The sequence below is a fragment of the Columba livia genome, chromosome 20 (assembly GCF_036013475.1).
Source record: "Columba livia isolate bColLiv1 breed racing homer chromosome 20, bColLiv1.pat.W.v2, whole genome shotgun sequence".
In the NCBI taxonomy this organism is placed as follows: domain Eukaryota; kingdom Metazoa; phylum Chordata; class Aves; order Columbiformes; family Columbidae; genus Columba; species Columba livia.
The window spans coordinates 5,209,007-5,229,352 of record NC_088621.1 but is presented as its reverse complement, the minus strand read 5'-3'; the positions used below and the strand labels follow the sequence as shown (position 1 = coordinate 5,229,352).

The 20,346-nt window shown below is 47.7% G+C and overlaps 1 protein-coding gene across 2 annotated transcripts in view; it reads left to right on the top strand.

The window, feature by feature from the left end:
- LRRC75A (leucine rich repeat containing 75A) overlaps positions 1-20,346 on the top strand; it is a 78,604-nt gene that overhangs the window by 50,941 nt on the left and 7,317 nt on the right. For both annotated transcript variants that reach the window (XM_065037024.1, XM_065037023.1), the window contains one exon: positions 7,654-7,766. In XM_065037024.1, the coding sequence (XP_064893096.1) occupies positions 7,654-7,766 (113 nt within the window). The remainder of the gene's footprint in view (positions 1-7,653; positions 7,767-20,346) is intronic.

Genomic DNA, 20,346 nt, shown 5'->3' with positions numbered 1-20,346 from the left:
CTGCCAAGGGGGTGTGTGTCCCCCAAAGCTCCGAAATCAATCCTCTCTGTCTGTGCATATAGGAAGATGGCAAGTACCATCATCCACTGAATACACTGACTTCAGGAGACGTTAGAGGTTGGAACCTCCGACCTCTCTTCTCATTTGCAGCCCAGTCAGCACAGCACCTTGGGTGTTTTTCTGTCTTTGCTGTTCTACACCAGCTACAATGATTAACTCATAGGGTGGTTGTTTGCTGAGATATTGCCAGGGTAATGAATGGCTCTTGTGGATTTTTAGCTGCTTGCTTTGTCTGATGATAACTCCCTGCATCTATCAGAAGGATACAGATGCATTTGTCATTAAAAGTCCAGTGGTCCAGTGACCCTTCCAGGAATGAACACTGCCATCTCAATGGCCTTCCCATTAGTCACTTTGTTTATAGCACTGAAGTGGGTCCAATTTGTTCAGCTGAGGAACTTGCTGTGTGTATCAGGAGCCACATGTTGGAGCGATGATGCTCAAAAGCCTCCTCCGCAGTCACAGTTTTGCTGTGCACATCTCAGCTGAGGATGCAGTCAGTGGCACTGGGCAGCGCAGGGCAATGCTGCTGATGGGTACAAAGCAGCACACAGATCTCCAGCTGTTCCTCACATTGCTTTGACTGCTGTTCATTTGTCCTCTGCTGCGGAAGCTGAGCTGGGTATCCTCCAGTAGCTCTCACAAAAGATTTTTATATTCTTTTTTGCAATTTCCCTTTATCTTACATGCTCCCTGCAGGGCCATCTATCACCTCGAATTTTATTGCCTTCTTTAATTGCTTCTCTGAAGTCCAAGTGTAATATTACTCCAGGATCCTTTTGAATAACTTCCTGAGTTGCTGCGATCCCATTCATCTTGTATTTCTGGCTCTCTTGATAAGCCCCATTGTACGTTACTTTTCATTTTGGTGTGTCAACACTGAATCTAATGCATCGCACTTTGGCCTTTTGTCAAAGCGGATGATGAGCGCTTCTTACAGTGCTATCTAAGTTACAAAACTGGTTTCCATTTATTTTCTTTGTTTCTACAAATTTATTCTTAAAATGTTCTGCTACTGCTGCAGCCTCACTACCTCCTAATTTAGGCTGGTTCAAGTCAGGGTTTAATTGCTGAGGTCCTTGGTAGTCTGTAGTTGTCCTAGGTGAGGCCTCAGCACTTTGTAAGGATGCCCAGTGTAGATGTCCTCAGCCATGGGTTTCCCAGGTTTGGCAGTGGCTTTGTGGTGTCTAGTCCAGCTCTGGACTGGCCTGACTGGTCTTTGTAGGAGTCGAAGAGCAGTGAATCCTTTTCTGAGAAGAATTAATCTTGCTGGTGCTCAGTCCCTTGCTGGTCATCTTAACACGATTAACATTCACTCCCATCTCTTCAACCAGCCTGTGGTGGCAAGATGTGGCCATCTCGTGCCCTAGTGGTTTGGACTGACTGAGGGAGAAGGTTTTTTGAACCATTAAGTTAACGCATGTGACATGCTTAATGGGTGAGTACTTGGTTAATTTGATCAAAGCCAGTTGCTCCTTTTGGGCCAAGGTGTTATGGGACTTTCTGGAGACTACCTGTAATGTGCATGGTGAGGAGCGATGGGTCAGGCAATTGTCCTCAGCCAAGAGCCTGGTTATCCCTGCAGTCACCTCCTGCTCCCAAGTCCCCAGGCTGAGGCCACTTATGGTTTGCACCAGTTGCTGACTTTATCCCTCATTAAGTTTTATGCTGCTCTTGGCCAGTACTCTAGCAAATGTTAATTTTGCCATGCTTGCTGCTGTCTGCCCTGGCACAGAGTATCTGCCATCTGCTAGAATCATAGAATCATTTCAGTTGGAAGAGACCCTCAGGATGATCGAGTCCAACCACAACCTAACCTAACTCTAGCACTAAACTATGTCCCTAAGAACCTCGTCTAAGCGGCTTTTAAACACCTCCAGGGATGCCCTTCCTGTAGCCGCTGCTGTGCACGTTGGTTCACTGCATTTAAATCTCCCGCGGTTGCTCTGTAGTGGCTGCTATGCTCGTTGCTCACCACTGACACAAATGATTCTACGAAGCTAGGGTTTTAGTACCAAAGGATAAGAGGTGGCAAATGAATAATGCGTTAATTTCCATCGCTATGTAATTCCCAAGTGCTTAGAAGCTCTGACTGCAGAACCAGCAGGGAAGGGGGCAGAGCAACTGAGCGATGCCGTGCAAAATGAAAGCTATCTTGATACAGAACATTAGAGTGTAATTGAAAGCAGCTGCACTTTTAAATTGAATGCCCATCCTAGATCCAAAATGAAAATAGTAGCTCTATATGCAATAGAATAAAGCCTTAAACCAGTCCTATGTAAGAGTGCAATGTCAGCTATCATTACAGACTTGGTCTTCTGCCGGCTTGTGAGGAAAGGTAGCAGGGCCACTGAGCAAGTGCCAAGCTAAGTCGTATCCCAACATTTCTAAGAAAGGCCAGTACTATAAAGCCTAACACTAACAATAGCCACAAAAACTGTCTGAAAATGTTGTGAATGGCTGAAAATGGTTAAAAGTTGGAGACCTCAGGACAGTTTCAGTGAGATAGATGTGTAGCCAAAACAAGTACCTTAAAAAATGAAGTTAAATGAAATAAAATTCAAAATCAAAGAAGATATTGCAGTAGAACACACACTCCCCTCGGCTGTCGCAGCCAGCTCTGCTGACAAAAATGTCAGAAACCCATTTGCTGAAAAAAAACCCCTCTGTCCTCTAAAGCAAGGCAACAATCTGGGCATGGGAGACTGTGCCAATGAAGACAAGAAGTTTTGGGGGTTGGTTGGTTGCAGAGCTGGAGTGGTGTTGGTGCAGTCATTTTGAGAGCGGGTATGAATTCTGGAGCTGTTTGGTTTAGTGGGAGTGGGCGTGTGTCTAGATAAGGTTCTAACTCACCCGAGGGTTCCATAGCATGTTCTAGATTAGGTTGTAGGTCACTTGAAAGGTCTAGATTTGGGTTCTAGCTCACTTGAAAGTTCTAGATTGTATTCCAGAGTTGGCATATGTTTTGGGCCCTGTCAGGCTCTGTTGGACCCTGTCAAACCCTGGCAGGCTCTGTTGGACCCTGTTGATCCCTGTCAGGCCGTGTCAAGCCCTGTTGGGCTTTGTTGAGCTCTGTCAGGTCCTGTCAGGCTCTGTCAGTGGATTTAAAGTCTTTTCTACCTCCTCAGCTCCTGGTTGGAGCTTGTTGGAGCTCCATTAGGGCTTCAAAAGGAAAAGTCTGGTGGTGGGTTACTGGGGCTGGCTGCAGTGCAGATGTCTGCACTCAACAATAGGCTGCAATTGAGCCCCATGCTTTGAAAGCAAGGGTGGGGAGGGAAGGAAAAAAAAAAGAAGAAAGGAAAGAGAAAACCAGAAAGCCATTAGATGACTTCAGCTCCGCATGACTACATCAAAAGGGAAGGCATCGTAAATTCGGTTTCTATTAAACCCTGGGGCCCCAGCGTGGGGAGCAGGATGTCTTTCTGGTGCCGGCAGCCGGGGAAAGCCCTTTTGGGACGCAGGTTGTGGGTGGGCAGAGCTTTTCATGGCTGTTGCATTGACCTGGGTTGGGTTCAGCCGCCCTGCACTGGTGGACGTGGTTTTCACTTGCCTGAGATGTGTCCCCTGTGTCTTCCTAATAGGTATCTTGAGGTCCCTATGGCCCATCAGCTTTGGAACATGTTAGGGATCTGCTGGTCTTGTGAAATCTTTGCACATGGCAACATTTCATAGTGCTGAGATAACATTTCCTCTTCATTTTGTTGTCATCCTTTCCAAACCCAAAGTCTATCTGTGGGTTACAGGTGATTTGCTCTCCTTCGCTTCCTACTAATTTGTAATAACCCATCTGATGCGTGTCAAAACCATTGAGGATGATCTGTCCTAGGGCTTCCTAGAGCATCTCTTGCTATTTTATGTCTTTATTTTCCTGTGTAATAACTCTATTATCCTATTGTCCTAGCTAATCACCCAAGAGAAATAAAACAAGGAGGAGAATTTGGAAGGAAATCTCTCATTCTCTGTATTTTCTGGGTATGAAATAGGTCATGTTTTAAGGGTCATCGTCCACTGAACTGTATGGAAAGCAAACATCTTGGCTGAGGGGTCTCCACACTAAATATTTCATTAGCAGGAAATGGTGCTCCCAGGATGAGCGCAGTTTCCCTGGCCTGTGACTGCACTGGTTTGTGCACGGACAGAGCTGGTTTGTGCACCAAAACAGTGACTGCAAATCCTTCAGCATCCAGAAGGGAATGGTGCGAGTGTGAAAAGTTTTTAAAAGAAACAGAAAAGGGGGAAAAAATTAATTGATTCAAATTTGTGGTTCTGGAGAGCAAATTTGGGACTTTTTGCATGTTAAGATTTGCAGTACAGCACCTTCTTTTTTCCCTGGAGACTGATTGCAAGTGACAGAAACATAGGACTATGTAGTAATGTGAGCAAAAACCTGCTGCTGCCTCTGACCTGAGACAATGGCTAATTGTTCTAATTTAGGTCAATCCCCTGCTGTGCTGCAGTAGGAATTCTTTACCGGGGTTCTTTAATCATTAAAGTTGGCCTATTTTACACGATGTTTGGCCCTGGTGCAACCCCCCCAGGGCTCTGCACACCACCAGGGATTCTACTGCTGGGGGAGGAGCGGGTGATTCATTTCTTAATGAAAACAAATTAATTTGCAATAACATCTTTATCACAAGGCATTCGTATGCTCTGTGTCCTCCCCTGAGCTCTCCAAATGCTTGTTTTGGTGCAGCCCTGAAATTCGGCTTGTGAAATACAAACCTCACCTCCTCGCACCGCCTAGGAGCCCTTGCCACACGGTGATGCAAGGAGGGCAGGCAGTGACGCCGTGGTTATTTATCCCCAGTGAAAACACGGTCCCGTTCATCCCATGTTTGCTTTCCCATGGTGTCATCCCTCTGCTTCCAATTACCCCCCCTCCCTCCGCTGGCAGAGCGGCAAGAAACTCGTCCAAGGATGGCTCATTTGTGGTTGAACGTGGTGTGCAGATGCTGGGTGATACCTCACCGATGGGATCTGTTGTGGGGTGCTGATAGAAGCTAAACAGTTTCTTGCCTATGCTGCAGGTGAGACCATCAGTTTGGATAAAACAAGTTGCCCTACAGAAACCAGGGCAAGTTTGGCAGGACACAATGGGATTGAACCTGGCTCCTGCCCTTTACCTGCTCTCATTTATCCCTAGGGTTTAACTGATTCCTGTTCCTTGCACTGTTGCTCCATCCCTTCATCCAGAGCTCTTCTTTCAGGGCTAGAGCCAGGGGCAGGAGCCTGGTGGTCCCCAGCACGTGCCTGGGACACCCCCTGCACCGTGGGGAGAGACGGGGCTTGGCTTGTGCCTCTGCCCTTTGTTTTCCAGTTGAACGAGATCTCGTTGGCATGGGGCTGGTTGCGGAGCGCAGATGGGAAGTACTCCGTTAATCCCTCTCCCAGCTGAAATCTGTTAAGGGATTAAAGTCTCATGAATCTCCAGGCTCCTCCCAGCAGCAAGCAGCCCTCTCCTTCTCCAGAGGGCTGGATGCAGGCGAAGACGGAGGAGGAACAACCAGGAAAGGGGCCCTTTGCAGGGAAGAGCCTCCTCTCCCAGCTTTCCCCTCATCCCTCCTCCATCCCACACTCAGCATTGTGTCTGATGCCCAGGAACTGTGCTGGGTCTCTGCCAGCTTGGAGGGGACGTGATCAAGTAGGAGCCAAGATGTTGCCCAAAGTCTGCTTATCTGAGTTGATGCTTGCACCACCTGGGCTTGCTCTTTGTGGGCTCCATGAGTCTTGCTGAGAGCCATGGTACTGTAAAAACGTGCTCTGTGAGGCACATCTTCTCCTCAAAGCTTTCCAGCTGAGCAGCCAAGATAAACTAAAAGGAGAAAGGGTGCTGTACAGCTTTCTCACTCCTTGTAGAGAGGCTTCGCCCCCCATTCGGGTGCTGCTCAAAGCAGTTTTGCTGTGTGCATGGCACAGGTTTCTCTCCCTGTTAATGTAGGGGTTGTACAGGCATGTGTAAAATCAAGGCACTGAGAGCTTTTGCAAACTCACAGATGTTTCCAGATGTGTAGCTGATGGATCTGCAGGGATATTGCTCAGCTGAGGGCTCGTCACCAGCATCTTATCAACTGACTCGTGGCGTGTCCCAGCTCTATGGAACAGGCTTTTTCCTGGCAGCATCGTCAGCTGGGAAAGCTGAACTCTGTGTGCTCTGTCCTGTCTCCCTAACCCTGAGACGCTCTGCAGTTTTCCTCTCAGAGGCTGGAAACCAGAGTAACAAATGCACACTCCCGTGAACATGTACCATGAACGCCTGAGGCTGTAAGGGGCCAGGTTTTCCTATCACTGGCGATGCCTTTGCTAAAGATTCATCCCTGTGTGTTATTTCAGGTATGATCACTGCTGCAATTTTGTTCTGGTGATAAGACAATAAGCTTAGCAAAAATGCCAGCTCTCGTTGTGTATGTCTTGTGCTTGCTTATTGTCCCTTGTATGAAAAGGGCACATACTGTTTACCAAAACCCAGTGCTGTGGGTTTGAGTTTCTGCAGGTTGAGGTAAGTCTGCCTTGCCACACGTGCACCTCCTGACTGCAAAAAAAACCCTGAAAAAAACTACACAAGTCCTGCACTGATATATCTACTCCAGCCATCTGATATGCCTTTTCTGTCCTGGTTTTGTTGTTGTTTTTTTTTGCTTGAGAAAACCTGGTGTAATTGTTTCCCTGCACACCCAGAAGCAATTTGTCAAAATCCCTGTTGCTCCTTGGTTAATTCAATATTTATTATGTCTTTATAAGGCCAGTCCCGCTCTGTTGGCTTGGAGGTGAGGCTGGAGAATACAGTGCATAAATTAGGCTGCATGAAACATGCATCTCGCAGCTCTGCCGGGGCGCTCGGGCTCCAAAGGAGAACGTGAAGGCAACAGTAATTAATTGGGTGTCCAGGCAGAGAAGAGGCAGCATCTTCCCTGCCCAGCTCATGGCAGCATACAGCGAAATCCCGAACAATCGTTGTGAGTGAAGAGCGGTGGTGAGCTGAGCCCAGGCTGATTCCTTATTTTAGGGCTTCCTATTCCCTTTCTGTGTCTTCTCTAAGGTGTTTCATGATGCAGCAATTTCATAAAACCAGGCATATGCCTCAAATTGTGACATCTTTATTTTTTTTTAGTCATTATTATTCTTTAGGTCAGGTTAATCTTTGCTTGTGACCTTTCAGAGAGCAAGATTTACATTATTGGATGCCATATCATGCTTTAGTATATAAAGGTCTTGAAATGAAACATGATCAAACAGTCCAACTTTGTTTTATTTTTAGGAACCAAAATTTATAGAACCAAATTCTTAGAAGCTTTCAGAGTTATAGTTTTCCAAGCCACTATCGTTTCACATGGAATTTTTCATCAGAATTGAGAAGACTCCACCAAAATCCCTGTTTTCCTTGAAGCTTTTTGTTTAAAAAAAAAAAAACCCAAACATATATTTTGAGAGTTGCTGACGAGCACTGTTCCCGAGATCTCCATCAGCTCACAAAGCGTCTCAGTGTTTGCTGCTTTGTAAAGCAGTTTGGATGGTAACGGATGGGTCGGAGCATCCCGCGGGTGTGATGGCAACACCGCAGACACCTCACCTGCTGTCCTTCCCTTGTCTCGGCAGGAGGGGGACTCTCTCGGGGCCATGGAGAAGCTTTGCCGGCAGCTCACCTACCACCTCAGCCCCCACTCGCAGTGGAGACGCCAGGGCATCATGAAGAGGAAACCGCAGTCCTGGTGAGTCAGCTTTCAAAAGCCACCGTCACCCCTAGGTGCCACTGTCCCTTCCCTGGTCCTCACATCCTTGGGGACATGCGCAGGCTTGGGAAGGAGGGTTTTCCACTATGCTTTTGGCCGTGGTGTGCAAATGTGGGTGCTGGTGGGAGCTGCCTGTTGCACACATGCAGCGGCAGGAGGAACAAATCCAGAGCAATGAAAGAAAATGCTTAAAACCGTGAGCCAGGGAACCGGGAGGTTAAAACCTTCTCAGCTTGCAACAACCTCCACAATCTGCAGTAGTCGCCAACCTCACCGGTGTTTCCCTCATGCACAGTTGTGCTATCAGGTTGCTTCATGTTCACCCACAGGCATTTTTATCATTTACCTTTTCCTGTTCCCTGTTGTATCCCAGTTGCAGAGGAGAGCAGCACAGTTATGCCCAGGGAGGGGGAGTGGGCTGGAAAACCCGAACCATCCATCCTCCAAACATCCCCATGCTGGATATTGGAGAGCAGGAGACAAACTGCTCCAAGATATCATAATTAGCTGGTAATGAATGTACAGGCATGTGTCACCATGCACCCTGTGGCCTGCAGTGTGTTTGTACAAAAGGAACTGTTTGATTAAAAATAGAGAGTGTTATATTCATAAGAAATGACCTCCGTCCTCTCCTTGCCTGGGTCCTCAGCAAAGCATCCTGCCCACTGACATCCTGGATCCACAGAGCTGGAAGACCTGTGGATGAGGCTGATGGAAAGGGAAAAGGCTCCTTTTTCCATGCTGTGATGCATTACATATTTGATTTATTATTTTTGTTTAAGGGAATGAGAAATGCAAAAGAAACCACAATCTGACAGAGTCAGGATTTGTATCCAGGTGCTGGCTTGTGGTCCTGAGAGAGTTTTGGTTCCTGTTGTAGTAGGTGCTATTTGTTGCCATAGCGGAGACTAATCCCGTGGAAAAACGTAGTCTGAAAAGAGAAGAGAGGAGGAAAACAGACATGAGGAAAACAGGCACAATGGAATAAAGAGCTGTGTGGCCAAAGAGGAGGAGGACCACATCTCCTGGAGATCTGGCTCAGCATCGCTTGCACCCTCTTGTCCCTTAGAGACGCAAACACAGAGGAACATCTCTGTTTCATTATCAGTGGTAACCATACTGTCTGTTCAGCATTTTTAAGGTGTATTGATGATTAAAATTCGGTCTTTCTCATAAAATGGCAGAAATGGAGGCGGTGTGGTGCAGCTGCATGCTGTGAGGCTGTACCCCACTGGCTGGGCTCGGCACGTGGAGTCAGATAATGACCCGGGAGCTCAGTTACCCTCATGTTTTTTTTCCTTAATTAGAATAGGAAATGCACACCTCTCATCATCTCATCAGGGTGTTATTAAAGTTACGCTGATACGGCAATCGGGAGCTCTTTACAGCCCAAAAGACAAGAAATTATTGAAAATGAAAAAATTTAAAGCAGCGCTTCGTTCCACCCTGTCTTTAATTACCAATCCCTGTCCTTAATTATCAGCTCGGAGCGGTTGTGTGAGCGCATCCGCGTGCCAGAGATTTGCGAGGCTTTATCTTACGAGTCTGCCGTAACGCTTGCCTTGCCTTGGAATAGCTGGGAATTAGCTGAGGTTTTTCACAGTTTTAGTAGCGGGGATGAGGTTTCAGTCGTAAACGAGCCCCGACCACACAGCAAAGACCCCAGAGCTACGCACATGTGGTGCTGGCTGCCGGCTCTGCCCCAGCCGGGGTTTGTATGGCAGGATTTGCCTGGGTTTCTGGTTTAGATGCTCATTTAGGAGGTGGCTGTGAGTTGAAACCGACCCTTTGCTAAGGTCTAAATGCCTTAATATAGAGAATATATAGAGAAGGGAGAGAGTATCTTGTCTTGTGCTTGAGGACCCACTGATTTATTTGTGTGCCACCATACTTTGGGGTCAGAAAGGGATATTTTGGTGTTGTGACTTGCCTCGAGGATCCATCCATGGGAGGCATGTAACACCATGTTTTGGATATGGAAACCTGCATGACAATTCTTGACCTTGTAATGAGTGTTTTGGCTCTGTCCCTTGTTTCCTGCTGATAATTCAGATCACAGCACAATGGTACGGGTTGGTGGAGCCGGTCGTGGAGAACTCCTGGACCAGAGCTGTGGAGTTACTCAAAAATACATTGTTATTTAGAAATCTGTATCTTTGTGATGCATTGTGCTCCTGGGACCCGTCTACTGGAGACACGCTCATTAGCGCACTGACTCAAAACGAGCAGAAACACACGCATCATAATTTGCACCGTGGCTTCAATAAGAGGCATCATTTCTCTGGGCTCATGGCTGAGCCCGTCTCATGATGTTCCACAGTCCCTTGTCCCCTGCAGCTGGGTTAGACATGTTAGAAGGGTTTGGGAAGGAGTTGGAGTTTAATTAATCACAACCATCAGGAGTGCATTAGTGGGAAATGGAGGCTGATATGCAATCGCATCGGCTGCGTTAGTGCTGTGCTGATTTTAGTTAAAAGGTTTCCCCAGTTGTGGGGTCAAAGGGGTCTCAGACACTAGTGGGACGTTTCTTCTTGCTCAGGGCTAGTGAAGGGGTGGTGACCTCTCAGTGTCATTGTATTGTCACTTCCTTAGATGCACACATTAGATTTTTAGTGGGATAGCATCCCTTCTTGGGGACGCCCACTGGCATTTCCAGCAGGTGTCTTGGCACATAGCCACAAGCAGTGGAGTGGATCAGTCCCTCCTGGACCAGCCCATCCTGGGACCCCCTGGTTCCTCTGCTGAGGTCTCACCGGTGTGGTGAGAGTCCAGCACATGGGCACAGCTCGATCGAGCGCTGAGCAAAGCCACATAGGTGTAACTGGTCTCCTCGGAAATGCGGTGAAACAATTATAAGGGGAAAATTACTTTTATTGAGTCCGCAACTGCTGTGTTTGTTACAGGTGATAATCAGAAGCAGAGCAGCCAGAGGAGGAGCAGGGGGACAGCCCACAGAGAGGACAGGAGCTGATTTTTTTGGTCGGCCATGCTATGGCCAGGCAGCTGCCGCGTAGGCAGAGGGGGAGGCCAGCACTTTGTTTCTATCTCACCCCAGGCATCACACTGTGTGTGTGCACAGAAAGAGCCAAATTGAGGGAGAAGCTCGCAGTGTTGGTTGCCCCATTCTGCCTGGCAGCGGAGCACCCAAACTTGTGCCAAATAACCTTATTTTTTTGGCATGTTGTAAATCTGTCTGTCCCTCACTTGCTGTCTCCCTCTCCGTGCCTCTCTCTGAATCACATATATTTACATTAAACATCCAGGCTGAAAGTCGGCGTTTTGCCTGGTAGGGTATCCAATAGCAGGAGGATGAAACCAGCCTGCTAAAGTAATTTGTACGTCTCTGGCTCTGCCTGGGGACATGATTAAAGTCCGGCGTTTAACTAGCAAGTGTTGAATTAGATCCTGGAATTGTCTCCACTCCTCCTGCTGCCAAGCGCTTGCCTTCAGCATCGCAAAGGCAGAACTTGGTAATCAAAGCTCCACGCACCCGTAATTGCTTTGGAGCACAGGCTTGTGCACTTTGTGGGGAGGGAGGAGGTGTCTCCCCAGGGAAACAACCTCAGTGGCTTTGCTGTGTCTCTCCCATCTCTGGAGAGTCATGGCCAGCATGTTACCTTTATTTTCTGCCAGTGTTGCCTCCATGCACAGGGACCCGAATATTAGGGTACTCATCTTCTTCACCCTCTTAAAGTTTAAGCCTGATTTTCTATTTTGTTGTTTTCTTAAGCCACCCAAGGGACTGAACCATGCACCTGTGTGGATGCTCCGCTCATGCATAACCTTGATACATCATTGCCAGTGTGATGGGTGAGCCCCTAATCCCTCACTGAAGGGGGCCTGGCAGCCCCACACACTTTGGCTTGTGGTTCACCACTTGGGCAGCGTTGATTTTTCTTCGTCTTAAACAGTTTTGCGTCTCAAAAGCCATCATTTTTCTCTCCGGACAGGTTAGGAAAGTTGTATTGAACAGGTTGTAATTCTCTGAGATGGAAGATATATTTAATCATAAAAGTGTCCGACAGTAGCTGTCATTTTCTGTCTGTGAGGAGTGGTATGAATAGGGTGAAGGCAGCAAAGAGGTATTTTTTTCTCTGTTGCTGTACATTTCTGCAGGGAAATTACTGCCTCGGTGGGAATCACACTGCAGGTTAAAAGCCCCTGCATAATAGGTACTTCTCCATGTAATATGTGTAAATTACAGGGCTGTGTGTGAGAAAGCACCACAGAACCTTATGTGTGTTTTCTTTGATTTTCCCACCCTAAGCAGGGCTGAAAATGCAGTGACCATTGGCTCTTGCTTTCTGCATCCCTGCAGGAACTGAGCACGGGTTCAGCCCTGTGGGATGTTTTGCAGCAATTTCTGACAAAGCAACAAGTCAGGGAGGATATTTGGTGCCTCTTTGGGTATCCTCCTTTACACCGGGGAGTCAGCCTGAAGTTCCCTTTGCTCTCTTAAGACCCTCTGATGTGAAGTCACCTTAGAAATTACCTTGGAAATACCCAGCTGAAAGTGCAAATGAATCGTCTGGGGCAGCTTTTGGCAAGTCAGGAGGCTCCATTGGGCTGTGGAAGTTTTTAACCCATGGTTTGGATGTTCTCCATTGTGCTCAGCAGGCACATATGGAGACCTGTTAAAAGAGAAGAGAAGGGTGTTTTGATTTAGTGATGGACTCACAGAGGTTAAGCAGCCTTCTTTTGTTGGTAGGAATGACCTTTTAACATCCCACTCCTAATTTCATCCCAGGCACAAAACATTTCTGTCCTGGAGGAATGCCGGGTGCTGATTTTTCATACTTGCTTGCATTTCTCTACAAAGCTCTTGTGAAGCAAAAAAAAAAAAGGAGTTTTCACAGGAGGGAAACCCAGTGCATGAATAATATGCCCTTGCTTTTGAGAACAGAAAGAGAGTGAATGTTTGTGGATGTAAATCCTCCAATGCTGCCGGCAGCTCGTGGGCGAGCGATAGGAGAAGTTGTAGCTCCTGCAACAAATGGTCTCTTCAGAGCATCCAACACAAATTCGCTGTTGGGGGGAGGAGGCTGGAGCAAGAATTGTGCAGTCTCTGCTCTTCATTAGAATCCCATGGATGTGTGTGTGTGCACATCAGGCTGGTAGCTGCTGCAGGAGAGCAGAGAATTTGGGAACTGGAGACATTTGGGACCTGAGAGTGGGCGATCGCTTCTGTCTGTGCCAATGAGACTTTATTTTGCCCAGTGCTACATGGCTGTCCCAGAGATCACAAGGGACAGAGCAGCAAAGTGCTTTCTGGCACATGCAGCAAATACTGCCAAAACCAGACCAGTATATTGCCTGTTGTGGTGATTTTGGGGTCACTCAGCTTTTGCAGTGGAAAGCGGGCAATTTCCAAACCTCTTTGTTCTTCCCTGCGTCGCCTGAGACTTTGTGCGTGTGTTTGGAATGGAGAAAAACAAAACTCTGGTTCTTGGTGTTTCTTCAGGCTGGCTGGGGTTGGGAAATGAGGATGTCAGGCTTCATCAGTGGGTTGCTTGGCCTTGGCTTACAGGTGGGGCCCTGCATCTCCCAGGAGGAGGTGGTTGAGGGACAGAGATGCTCCTGACCATGGTGGATCTTCTCTGACCTTTGCTGGGTCCTATCACAATGACCGAGGTCTGCAGCCTTATTGCACCTGTACAGTCACTGAGTCTATAAATCCTTGTGCTGACGTCCATCTCCAAAGTTAAACACCTGCTGCGGTGGCTGCGATTTGCTGATGACCCAAAAAGATGCATCACCCCCCCGGGTGGGACAGGCAGCCCTTGTCCTGGCCCAGGTGTGTTGGTGCAAAGCTACAGCCACCTCTGGCTGCCTGTGCGGTGGCCGCGGCTGTGACACGCAGTCCTGTTTGTCTCCGAGACGACTGCAGTCTGGATGCAGGCGGAAAGCGATTCATTTCCCAGGGCAGGCACTAAATACCAACTGCTGTCTGCCTGTGCGTGGCGGTTGTTAATAAGAGCTCTGCTGGGGCGGAGCGGAGCTTTTGCCTGTGTATATCCTGCAGTATTAGAAATATTGTGGTTATTTGCTATGTTATTTCTGTTAATTGCCTTAAGAGCACAAGAGAATCCATCTCCAAGCTTATCCTATTTTTGTGATTGTATCAAGAGGGCTGGAAATTAGAATTTAATCTCTGCATATTGCTGTGATTCAGCATTCAAATCCCAGCCTGGCCGAGGCAGACCAGACTTTCTTCTGGTAATATTAAATGACCACTGAAAGAGCCTGGTGTCTGGTTGTCCCTCGTGCCAGCTGTTGGCCATGCAGGAGGGAGTCCCTGGGCAGCAGGTCCTGCAGATCCGCTTGATGCAAAGGGGTGTCCCTGTGTGAGCACTGGGAACAGTGGGGGTTAACCATGGGGATGGAGTAATCCTCCTGTAATAGCAGGATGACTTAATGTGATGGGAAGACCTGGAGTGACACAGAAGAAGTCAGAAGGGAGCTAAGATTTTGGGAGGAAGAATGGAAAACAAGGAGAGGATGAGCAAAACAAAAAAAAATCCTCTCCCTTGGCTGCTGTCAAAGTTGTTCTGAGTGATTTTGCAGCTTGAGGCTTTGTCCTGTCTGTCCTGGGGCTGCCGCACCATGAGCATCAGCCGGCTCGCGGCGCATTCAGCAACCTGCTCATCTCAGTTTGTCTTCCTGCTTGGCCTTTCTTCTAATGCATTGGTCTCAGACTGATAAAGCACTTTGCTGAGCCTTATTAATGAATTACCCCGGTAATGAGAGAAATAGTGGGATGAGCTGTGGTGTTAACCCCCTGTATCAGACGGATCCTGTGGAGTAAATGCCAGGTACACCCGTGGGTGACACTTGCATGATGCGGTGCTGAGGATACCTGGCGCGCAGGTATCACCTCCAGCAGCTCCTTTGGGAGATGCTCGTCTTTGGTTTGGTCTGGTGCACGCAGCATTCAGCCAACATACATAAAACCAGGGTATTTTCTACACTTTGGCACAAACGTTTGGAAACTTGCAACACTGAAGAGTGCATCAGGGGGGCTGTGATGGGCTGTTTGATAAGGCCTCACAACTGTTGGATGCCTCTCAACTACCTAATGACATTGAGGCTGCAGTTCCTTCCCACGTGCCGGCTGAGCTGCCGTGCCAGCCCCATCACACCTCGTTCAGTCGGAAGAAGTCAGTGTTAGCAAAGACCTACTTCATGAGCTATTGGAGCTAAACGGTAAATAATGCATGCCTGGTGAAATGCCACCCAGGTGCATGCTACAGGGCAAACTGTCGCACTGGAAGGGGCTTAAGGTTTTCCATTGACTCACTTGGTAAAATGAGCCCTTACCCTCTTCGTTACCCTCCACAACTCTGCTGGGTTGCTCCAGAATTTAAAATAATTAATCCAAACCATGGTGTACCTTTCCCAGGCATTACCTGTGACTCCAAATCTCCATTTCGAGCCATCCTCCTGCTCCTCCGTCCTCTCCCCTCCTGCAACTGGACTAAGGAATAACCCAGCAGTTTTCATCCCCTTGGAGGGAACATCCATCCTGTCGTCTTGCATTTACGTGCTTGTGGTCCCCTAAGTATATTTTTTAGTCTCGTGCCTGATTAGAAAAGGCTTTTGACTGTGAAAAGTGTGAGGGTTTTTTTTAATAATTGCTCCTTTACTTCCTCTGCTTCTGGAGGGAGTGGAAATTAGATTTAGTTTTGGCACATGGTGGCGATTATTTAAATCTATCCTCACAACTTGGGCTGCAGAGTGGGGAATCAACTAGTAGAAATTGTTATTAAATGAGGGAATTGGCTGGTGAAATAATTAATCCACACACGCACACACTTCCTCCCTGCCTTGGAAGTCCTCCAAACACCCCAGGATTATTTGTCATATCTAAAACAGCCGCTGCCTTAGTCCCTTTTTAGACAGCAAGGGGCAATTTGCTCCCTTGCCCAGGCCCTGGCTGCTGCTCCTGCCACCGTGCAAGGAAAGCGTCACTGCCCAAAGCAGTGATGCCCGTCTAATTAACAGCCAGCCCCAGTGTGGCTGTCACCCCTGGCTATATTTCCCAATTAGGAGAATGAACCTTTATGATGAAGCTTTGATAGAGGCTTTCAAATTTTTTTTCGAGCCCTTTCACATTGCACATCGTTAGCAGTGGTAAGTGAAGGTGTTTAGTGAGCTCATCCATCACTTGGACTTGGGGATCCCACTCGCTATCGGGGTGAGTTTACACCTCCCACACCTGCTGCTGCTTTCTTTAAATGAAAACGATGCTTTAAAATAGCGATGTGAAGGAGGACAGTGATAAGAGCACTGAGGTGCCACTGCTTCTTGCTGCCATAGGGAGGCAAAAGGCTGGACTGAGGTTTTCAGTATGATGGTTTTGGCTGGTGGCAACTGGGCAGTGAGTGTTTCAAGGAGTCACCAAGGTGTATTTGGGCTGGATTTGGGTTGTTTCTTTTATCTTGTGCATTGCTGTGGGGCTGGAAGGAGTGGGAGAGCTCAGATGGGAGGGTCAGAGCGGAGAAGGCTGCGAGCCGCGCAGGAGGAGCTGTGAGCCGCAGGGTGCAGGTCGCAGCGATGAACCATGCGAGCGCGCTGGCTGCCAGCACGGCTGGAGCTTTTCTGGCACTGTCTCCTGCATCTCGAGCCCAGCTTCTCACAGCCCTGGTTTTCCAGTTGCTCACAACCAGGCCTTTCCATCCATCCCCTGGGAGCTCAGCCCAAGGGTGACCCAGACACAAACTCGACTCGTCCCCTTACAGGTTGACACTTCATCATTAGAGGTGGCATTGTCCCTTGGGTGATGGGCTGGGGAAAAAATGGTGAAAAGCTGAGCATCCTGACAGTGCTCAGGAAAGTACAGAAGGGTCTTTTGCATTTCAAAAGGGGCTGTTTGGCACCTCCAAGAAAAGAGAGTGCAGACCCTGCCCATGTTCAATACTTAGCTTGGGCTTTTGCAGATCTTGCCATACACGGCAGCCTGTGTTTTGACACACGTGGGTCCCTGAGGAATGGGCTATTCAGCCCAAGATTGATTTCTTTTGTCTAGAAACATGTAGCCTGGGGTGGCAATATGTACTTCCAGGTGTTTCACCCTCCCCTTGTCCAGGGTTAGCACCAAACCATGGAGCCGGGGTGTTTTTTGGGAGGAAGCCATCCTCGTGTGCCAGCCTCCCTGCGTGCTCAGTACCTCGTGAAGGTCACTTCTCACCTTGCAGCCGGGGATGAGGATTATTCCTTGGCAGCATCTTGGCTAAAAGAAATGCCCATCTGTAGTGTGTCCTCTCCTGTCTACCTCATTTCAATCAGCTATTGCATCATGCTGGCTGCTGAGGGCTAAATTGTGGCTCATCCCAAAGATAGTGAGCTGGAAACTTGGGAAAAAATATATATATGTGTGTGTGTGTGTTCACATAATATGGCAAATTACTGACCTTGGGAAGGTTTGTTGTTGGGCTGATCTTTCCAACATCATTCCTTCTCTAGTAGCCAGCTCGGAGCACAGAGACACGACACCTCATCAATGATGGGTACAGAAAAAAGGGTAAAATGTTTGCATTTGGAAAGCTGAATGGTTTGTGGTTTTATTGATACAGCTGATAACAGGGCCTGTCTTTTGTCAGCAAAGCAAGTAGGTTACAGAGCCATTCAGGGACAATTCAGGGAAGGTTCTTGTGGTTTTCCTGCTTGTCCGGCAGAATTTGCGGTGCCGTAGGGACTCGGGGAGCTGGGCAGCACTGATGTTTTGCTGTAAAGAGCAACATATCAAATGTCTTTTCTGTTATACCCAGCTGAAAAGGCAGTCTTGGCAGCCAGCTTCGCCTCTGATATTAGCACAGTTTTCAACTTTTTGGGGGGAGATGAATGCTGAAATCCCCAGTTTCAGCAGGGAAATAATCTGCCAAAAGCAATGAAGTGCTGGGGGGAAAAGGGGGTTTTCTTTGGGTGGTTAAAGATACTCGTCATTGCCTTTTTTGTTTGGTTTTGTAGCCCTAGAAATGGTAGCTGCTTTCTGCTGACCCCAGGCTCATGGAAAGGGTCTGTTAAAATGAAATAACTTTGTGAGGTGGCAGCAAAGCTGTGCGAGAAACTGTGCCCAGCAGGAAAAGGAACCTACAGGATGCAAACAAAGCAGGTTCAACTCCCTGCTCCAGTGAGCAACTTTTTATTGTACATATGAATAGAGGACAGAGGTACTATTAAATCTTCTCATTGGGACAGAATATGTTAAAGTTACAAAAAACATCCCTTTTTCTTTTGAAGACGCGAGCAGGGAATTGGTAGTGGATCAGGTTGTATCCTGTTATTCCTCATCAGATGAAAGCTGAGGTCACAATGGTCGCTCTGTTCTGACTATATATTTGAATCCAGCCTCCTCGGCCCTGGCCCGTGACGAGGAGCTGGCTGTGCGGCATGCAAACGAGAGCAGTTCTTCTGCTTAATTATCCCGACTGGAGATATTTATCAAGTTGCTTCTTTGCATAACAGTGCTTCATTTTCCAAGAAGCTTGTTGCTTTTAAAGGTTTAATTGGGTCCTTTTACTAAATACCACAGAGATGCCGTGAAATTATGACACAGCAATCTCACAGCTGTAGGATGTTGAAAGCTGTGGGGAAGAGCAGTTTGCTGCTGGAGCGTGGTTGTGGAAGAAATGGGTGTTATTCTGATCTATCACAGGCGTTTTATTTGGTTTAACCTTACCACTGGACCTTCTTTAGGGGGTGACCATCGTCGGGGCCCATCAGTGGCTGTAGGTCACCAAATATCCATCGAGTGCAGCCGCTTCTCCAGCAGCTGTTGGACTTGGATGGACTTTTCCTTGAGTTCCCGGAGAATGGATCTGTGATTTCCACTTGGCCAAAGTGAGCAGGTCGAGTTTATGCGGTTTGGACCGAAAACCAAAAGAGACTGCATTTTTCTAATTTTTCCTTTTAAATTTATTTCAATAACTTGGTCAATGTGTCTGGTTCCTTCTTGTATGCAGATATTTTTCTTTTTGGTTTCCAAAATCAGCACATTCTTCACACTTCCCGCAGCCCGACAGTCCTTGCCAGCAGTTTTTGCCCGAGCTGCCTGACCTTCTGTCCCCTTGGTTTCCCTTCTGCTCTGTGCTCGCACAAGATCGAGGCACATTAGCCTTAGAAAAGGATTAAATATCACATTGCCAAAATGTTTAATGGAAAGAAAAATTCTGTCCTTTATTTCACTTCCTCAGACAGATGCTCTGGGCTGGACTTAGGAGCGTTTTGGGAGATGATAAAAAAATTAATCCTCCCAGCCCTAAACAGACTATTCTCTGTTTATTCTGCTCTCTGTTCTCTTTTTCTGTGCTGTTTCTCCCCAAAGAGACACTGCACCCAAAATACCAGATTCCTTCCTCCATGTGTGCGTTGTTTTGAATGTTAGAATGCGTTTAGAGCCGGATCTGGGTCTTCAAAGTCTGAGCATCTGTCCAAAGCCACCATCAGCTCTCAGGTCACTGGGCCCACGTGCCATACCCAGCAGAAGAGCCGTGAATAGGACACCTGATGACATGGTGACATCTTATCCCTTCACCACACCAGGGACTGGACAGTGTCCCATCCCCTGCAAGGTGGGAATCCATCTACAAGGTCCCGCTCCTGCTCTGGGGTGACGTTCTGTATTTAGGCACCAAGGGCTGGGCGACAGTGCTCTCTAGTGGATGGCTCTTTAGCAAACCGGTTGAGATGAAGGAACTGAGGCTGGTGGAAAGGGTCAACAACAACAAAATCACTTTTTCCTTCTTTGTCTCATGAGTTTTTAGAATTTAATATGTGTCCATGGAGATGTTATACAGGCATGGAGTAATTTAGTAAAGAAATGTAAATTGAAGATGCTTGACTTGATCTTATCATGATGGGAAGGATTTATTGAGCGAGCTCTTTCTGATGCCATCAGTCCTTCCACTATCATACTGTGGTCAAAGCCACGAGACCCATGTCGGGGGGATGTTCTGGGGTGCACAGAAATGACCCTTCCCATCAAATACCCCATGCACCTCCCCACACTTTGTGCCTGGAACAGGGGAGGAACAGGCCTGTGGAGCTTGGTGTGGAGCCAAAGAAAATACAGTGGGATTTGGAAAGGCGTGTAAACAGAGCGCTATTCCTGGAGCGGCCCGTGCGCTGGGGCACGCAGAGGAGGGATTGCAGTGAGCATCACACGCAGCGACCAACAAGAAAAAGAAAATAAAATGAAATTGAACATTCCCTCCAGGTATTACCTTAACAAGGCGCTTTAAAAAACGCTGTGCTGGATCCGAGAAACAGCCCAGTGCTTGGTCTTGCAATGGCAATAGGAGATCCTGTGTAGGGCTCTTGGGTGATGTCATTCCCACAAAGCATTCCCAGCAGCCACAATTATTTTATAAATGGCCATAATAAGGTTAAATTTCATGTCAAACATCAGGGCCAAAATGAGGAGCAAAGCCCCTAGCTGATGAGCTCCAGGCTGAGAAATCTGCCCTCCTGAAACCCCCAAAAACCAGGTGGCACTCGCTTGGATTTTGATAGTGGGGAAGGACATTAACACTGGGGATGTTGAGCCTTTCTGACTTGAAAA